Genomic DNA, 7,500 nt, shown 5'->3' on the forward strand with positions numbered 1-7,500 from the left:
TATGATATAAAGTTTTCATCGGATGAAAAAAAAAACTTATGAGATATTTTGTGACTCTATCAGCGGTTGAAAAATTCCCTTCGTCTATTATTTCCGTTCTGCTGTTTCTGTTATGAATTGCATTTTAATTTATATAACCATACATTCTAGTATAGCTGGACTGAATCAGCTGACACTATTGTATATGTTCTTTGTATTCTGCTATAAAAAAAAATTATTTTACGCTACGTAGACGTAACGTCTGCTTAACACAAGTGAATAAAAACTTTTACGTTGCGGTAACCTGAAAATGATAACAATAAGGGTTGATAATGCCTGACGATGGTATTGTTGTCAGAACTAATCGGAAATTTGCGATTAAGAATATTGGTTTCTCATAATGACCCAAAATAAATTTATCGAAGGTGGATAATTGATCATAGAAAGGCGAAACATTTTACAATACATTCTTTTAAGTGCTATATTCAAATTTCACATAGTAACCATTAGTCCTTCGTATCTTGTTGAAATAAATAGTAAAACTGTTGAGTCGATTCAATTAACTGTTATTTCTCACAACAATTTGTCGTTTCCTTGCGTTAGTGATTGAAATCCTTTTATAAATCAAAAACATTGATCAAGTCAATGTGAAGATGAATTGTTGCATGGAATATATTCTAATGTTTTATTGTTACAAGTAAGGGTAACACGGAATATCTGGAGTTCTTTGATTTTTTTGGATTGTTCCTTTTACTCTTAGTTTTCCATAATCCATTCTGTGTAAAACTACACTGTTTCTGTAACTTGATCTCCAAATGTCCCCTCATCCATTGCCCCTGTGGCAAATAAAGAAACTATTATTATTCATATTATATGTTTGACTTTTGCTTTGTATTCGTACAAGTTGACTCCAAGTCTCACCCAGAGACTTCAAGAGTCAACAAGTTAGAAGTTCAAGTTGGTGTTATGAAAATTAGAAGTTTGTTTTAAAATTTGAGATTACAGAAATAGTATTTTACGTAGGATATATGCAGTTCCCATTTGCACTATCTTTTGAATTTCTCCCATTTGGGGGTTTCCTGGTATCTGAGTTAGGTAGGAATCAGCCCCTTTTGCTATCATTTCTAGGGTACCTATGACAACAGGTATTGTTTTAATTTTGAATTTCCGCATTTTTGCCAATTTCTATTTCAAGATCTTTATACTTGCTCAGTTTTTTGGTAGATCTTGACAGATACAATTATGTCGATTGGGACAGTCATATCAATGAGGAGGCATGATTTTTGTCTGAAGTTTTTCAATATAATGCCTGGCCTATTCGCATCTATCATTCTGTCAGTTTAAACGGTGAAGTTCCAGAGGAGTGAGATATGATCATATGCAAGCACTGGAGGAGGATTGTGTTCCCACCAACTTTTATCATGAGGCAGGTCCAGGTTTTTCCAAATTACCCACTGTGCTGTTCTATCATGATTGTTGAAATACTCTGTCGGTGCAAGAAAACTGCACATGGAGACAATATGATCAATGGTTTCATTTTGTTGTTTGCATACACGACATGTTGGACGATTACCGTTCTTTAATATGTTGGCCTGGTAACTCCTTGCATGTCGGCATTGATCTGGGACTGCTGCAATAATTTCTGTTTCTGATTTTAAACCAGAAGACACTAACCATTGATGAGTAAGTGCTGTGTCGACATCGGCAATTCTTAGCTCTTTTGGGGTATTTGCTATTCAGAGGGTTTTTTTGTCATTTATCAGTAAAAATATCTGTGGAAGCAGTTTTAGCACAGGTTTTCGTACGCTTGGCTTTTTCTGTGCTTGTTTCTAGTAAGTCTGATTCTGGGATTTGTTGTATTTGGAATTCACTTAGATATTTCTTTGCCTGTTTTGTTGCTGAGTATGATGCTTTCTTGTTTTCAAGTTTTAAGACAAGTTTTAATATCTAGTCACCAGAGTTATTCAGATCGGTGTTTAGGCCAATTGTAGCAATCTTCATTGTTCATTCCAGTTGTAAAAGGCCACGGACACCCTCTTTTCTCGGCAAGTAAAATCGTTATCCGTCTGCCTTAGACTGGTGCATTCTATGCAGTGTCAACAATTTTCGTGTTTTTTCTGTCAAGATTACATATTTCAGTAATTGACCAGTTAATGATATTATTATTATTATTTTTAATCTCAAGTTTTGTTGGAAGTCCTGGAGTCTTGCATGTGTAGCTCATTCATTTATGCTAAGATCAAAAATATATTTTACCTTTCACTTGTTTCAGTCATTTGACTGCGGCCATACTGGAGGGTTTTAATCAAACAAATCGATCTCAGGACTTGTTTTTTTTTTAAAGCTTAGTACTTATTTTATCGGTTTCTTTTGCTAAGTTATGTGAACGTAAACACACCGACAGCAATTGTCAAGTGGTGGTGGTACTGGACAAACAAACACACACACATCCACACAAACACACACACACACAGACACAGACACACACACACATATATATATATATATATATATATAAGACGGGCTTTTATCAGTTTCGGTCTACCAAACCCACTGGCGATGATAGAAGACACTTCGTCCAAGCTGCTTCGCAGTGGGACACAACTTGGAACTATGTGGTTGCAAAGCAGCATCCTTACCACCCAGTTCCTATATATAGAACAGCATTTATTTATGCACAGCTTAACGAAAATAAGAATTGAAGAGAATTTAATATTCTAAAGCCTTACTGTGACTTAAATAAAAAATAAGCCGGTAAACTCATCCCTTCGATACTATTGACTTTCAGGAATAGCGAGGAAGTATCCTCACGGACCGTTTCGCGATTTTTTTACCTTTTCTATCTGCCAGAAGACTCCGTCCCTTTTTTCTCTGAAGATATAAATAATAGGAGAAATATTCTTTTTTCATTTTATTCTTTTACTTGCTTCAGTCATGCGACTACGGTCATGCTGGGGCACCACCTTGAAGAATGTTTAACCGAATAAATAGACCCCTGTACATAACTTGTTTGCTTAGTTTAGTACTTATGCTACCTTTCTCATTTGCCGAACCGCTAAGTTACGGGGACAGAAACACACCAACAAGTGGTGGTGGGGACGAACAAAGACTCTCACGCACACACACGCACAGACACGCACATATATATATATATATATATATATATATATATATATATATATATAGGAGAGGAAAATTATAATAAGCAGAATGCTAAATTGAAAGTAAATTTTAATAAAAATGGGTGTATGGAAGATTAAAAAAATAGTAAATCAAACCGTTTTCATCGCAAAGCAAATTTTCAAGATTTGAAAGGGGAAAATAATTTTTTTTTTAATTGAGGAAGGGAACAAAAGAAATTTACAATGTTTCTTTCAAAAAAAAAAAAAATAATAATAATAATAATAATAATAATATTTATAACGGCGGTGCATCAGCATGGCCGAAGCTCTGAGCTGAAACTAGAGAGAAATATATATATATAACAAATAAAAGTCAAAAGATGGAATATACGAGAATATATTATTAATTACAACAATTGTTTCGACACATCTAGCATCGGCTCCTCTTATGGGTGCAGACGTATCTCGTCGGGTGATAAATAAATAAATAAATAAAACTCGTTAAAATGACTGTTCCGTAATTCAACTTACCGTTTTTGTAGAGAGAAAGACAGCCAGGCGGAGGAAAATTCTTCATATCTATAGAAGATCCAAAAATAAAATTGCAGAAGACAAAAAAGGAAACGAACACTTAATCCAATGAGAAAAGTATTGAAAATAACTGTTAACAGATATGTATGTATAAACGTCCTCGGGCAAGCTGCATGACACGAGTGCACAGGCACACTCATGATTACAAAGCGAGCTAGATATTTATTCTCGCATATTCCATCTTCTGTCTTTCATTTGTTATTTACCAAACGATCACTCTGAAAATGAACGTGGTTTACCAGTAAGCTACCAGGTGTAAAGCATTCGTTTTATTATCGATTGTATATATATATATATATATATATATATATATATATGTGTGTGTGTGTGTGTGTGTGTGGTGTGTGTGTGTGTGTGTGTGTGTGTGTGAGCTTCTTTCAGTCTCCTACCAAGTTCACTCACAAGGTTTTGGTCGGCCCGAGGTGATAGTAGAGAGCACTTGGCCAGAGTACCATGCAGTGAGACTGCACTCGGAACCATATGGTTGAAAAGCAAGCTTCTTACCACACATATTCTTATTATTATATAACCCAGTACTTTTGAGGGAGGGGCTAAGACAATTACATCAATCCCAGTGCTCAACTGGTACTTATTTTATCGGCCCCGAAAGGATGACATGCAAACTCGACCTCGAAGGAATTTGAGCTCACAAAGTAAAGACGGACGAAATGTCGCTAAGTAGTTTGTCCGGTGTGCTAAAGATTCTGCCAGTGTGCCGCCTCAATAATAACTAACCGGACCCGTGAATATTTCACGGAATTAATGGTAAACCTACCGGGTTATTTCTGAAAACTTTATCCAAATATCTGAAAGCGCAGCCTGTGTTGTGTTTGTATACAAAGATAGTCGCTCATCCGCTACTCATTGAAAATGGAAAGAAATTGGAATACGATGATTACTTAATGCACTTTATATATACACTTTATATATTTTATGCACAATTATATAGACTTAATACACAGGACTCATAAAATAAATATTCACTCCTCTTTTTCCATTTTCCACCTAAATATAAAAATATCCTGTACATATGATACAACCTTTAGTTAAATTCCATATATCTGCCACATAAATAAGCGTGAATATTTCACGGAATTGCACTTCTGTGCATGCGTTAAGTGATAGGTGATATAAAAAAAACATAGTTCAGTCAAAATAAAATATACTTTTCACTATCCAGTCACCACCAGCAGCGCCTCTACCACCACCATCTCTATCTCCACCAGCACCACCACCACCATCATCATATCTTTCTATCCTCTCTCTTCTCTCTCTCTCCCCTAGTATTTCTCTCTCTTCTCTCTCTCTCTCTGCCTTTTTTAACCTCACCATCAGAACATCACCTCTCTGGTAAAATTATATTTTTAACTCCCCTCCTCTACTTTTAACTAACTTTCTTGTCACGTAATAAATATTACGTTCCCCCTACCTCAAGTTACGGACGCTCCTCTCTCTCCTTTTTTCTTTCGTCCTCTTTCTGTCTCACTCTTCGCTTATCCTCTTTTTCTATCTCCTTTTTTCTTTCTCCTCTTTTACCCTTCAACTAATCACGTGGAAACGTTACAATTTACATTATTTCTACCCCACGTTATGGCTGCTTCTCTCTTCCTCTTTTTCTCTCTTCCTCTTTTTCTCTCTCCCTCGTTTTTCTCTCTCATTCTTTTTCTCAAATCACGTGAAAGAGTTACCAACGGACTAAGTCACGCAATGACAAGCGGAATTAATATACGATAATGATAATAATAAGAATAGCTTCAAATTTAGCTGGTATTTGGACGCACACACCCCGAACGAAATACTACTAAGCATTTTCTTCGGCGTGCTAACGATTTTGCCGGCTTGCTGCCTTATGAATTATTATTATTATATTATTATTATTATTACGAAGAAGAAGAAGAAGAAGAAGAAGAAGACCCCATGCTGTGATATGCATTTGTATTCGAACTCAGACGATGTAGAGAGAATTATACAACGTGACACAAATCAGATAAAGAATTCGTGTTCATTATTGGAAGACAGCATGAAAATTTAAGTTCCGACTTATGGATTATAAAATGGCATTAGAAAGAAATGTTAAAAAGAATGTTGTAGATTTTCTATAAAATGGATTTTGAAGCAATTAATAGTTGGTGTGCTTGTTCTTGCATTTTATTTTTTTTTTTTTTGCTTGTATTTTAGTTTGGTGGGGGTATTTTTTTTTTTTTTTGTTTTTTCTTTCTTTCGAAAAGTAGGCAAAACAACTCATTAAAACTTTTTTGCAATCGTTTCAGGCGACGGACAAAGACGGAGATGAGGATCTTTATCTAACTTACACTATTATTGGTGGGAATGAAGATAACACATTTCGCATCTCTAAAAGGTAAACCAAAATAGTTTATTCTTAAATTATAACAATCAAGACTGCACGTGCTTAAAAAAAGACCTAAAAGCATTTCTTATTCGAGTAATCTTATAAAAGAGATCCCAAAGAAACCAACCTACCATTAATTGTAACAAACTTCATTCCATCGACCAATAAGTGCAGAATGACCTACTGCATCCCACCCAAATATTGGAAAAAGTCAGCAAACATCAGACCCTAGCATACTGAAACTCATGCAAATCTCATGCATTTTAATTAAAATTATTTTTTCTAATTACTTGTATATTAGAAACGAAAGACTGTATATGTATTTATTTTGCAAGGTTCTTGTTATGAAATCCCGTGTTGAAACAGATATTGTTATATAAGAGGATGTTTTCTTTTCTTTTCCTGCCAATTAACCACACGCACTATATATTTGGTCTTCCCTTCAGCCGTACTATTTTCTCATATTTTAGCGCCCTTTGTCTGCAGATTACATACATACGTACCTACATACATACATACATACATACATACTTACATACCCACAAACACACACACACACACACACACACACACATATATATATATAATATATATATATATATATATATAATATATATATATATATAAAAGCCGCACTATTTATGGGATGACCCAATACTTTCATAGATGATGTCATCTCTAAAATGGTGGACGGACTAATGCTGGAATGCAAACGAGCATATGACTTCTGAGGCGGCGAGCTGGCAGAAACGTTAGCACGCCGGGCGAAATGCGTAGCCATATTTCGTCTGTCTTTACGTTCTGAGTTCAAATTCCGCCGAGGTAGGCTTTGCATTTCATCCTTTCGGGGTCGATAAATTAAGTATCAGTTGCGTACTGGGGACGATCTAATCGACTGGCTCTCTCCCCAAAACTTTCGGGCCTTGTGACTAGAGTAGAAAAGAATAGAAAATAATACAATTTATGACTTCGTATGTATGACAGAAACTGCTAAAAGGGAACCAAGATTTGTGGAATAATTAGATTTGTTCCAGCAGGCCTTGTGCATAAACTAAAACTATTATTGCTGCTGAAGCTGAGTTACGCTAATCTGCTTGCTAAGTTGTTAAATAAATCTAAACGGTATGCAAGAAAGTAAAACCCACACAATGATAGGAAAGTAAATATTTTTGAATATATATTCAAAGTAACGAATTTCTCTGAGAAGGTATTGTCGAGTTTATCAACTTCATTAATTCTCTGGTCATCAATTCATCGACTCTCGAAGACTGGAAGATTAAAGTCTACCGCAGCAAAATTTTAATTCAGAATGTCGAAGACGAATCTGATTATTCCGTGGCATTTCAGCAAACGTTCAACTGATTCCACATTATTATTCACCAGCTTGGCTTTTAACAGAGCTTTTGTCATGTATCAAATTGAATAGTTCTATTTCTATTGTCTACTTACCTATATATT

At 35.2% G+C, this 7,500-nt stretch overlaps 1 protein-coding gene across 2 annotated transcripts in view; it reads left to right on the forward strand.

Annotated features, from left to right (window-relative positions):
* LOC118766506 (protocadherin Fat 4-like) overlaps window positions 1-7,500 on the forward strand; it is a 362,146-nt gene that overhangs the window by 239,365 nt on the left and 115,281 nt on the right. For both annotated transcript variants that reach the window (XM_036509891.1, XM_036509892.1), the window contains one exon: window positions 5,963-6,051. In XM_036509891.1, coding sequence (XP_036365784.1) covers window positions 5,963-6,051 — 89 coding nt within the window. The remainder of the gene's footprint in view (window positions 1-5,962; window positions 6,052-7,500) is intronic.

Source organism: Octopus sinensis, linkage group LG16 (assembly GCF_006345805.1).
Source record: "Octopus sinensis linkage group LG16, ASM634580v1, whole genome shotgun sequence".
In the NCBI taxonomy this organism is placed as follows: domain Eukaryota; kingdom Metazoa; phylum Mollusca; class Cephalopoda; order Octopoda; family Octopodidae; genus Octopus; species Octopus sinensis.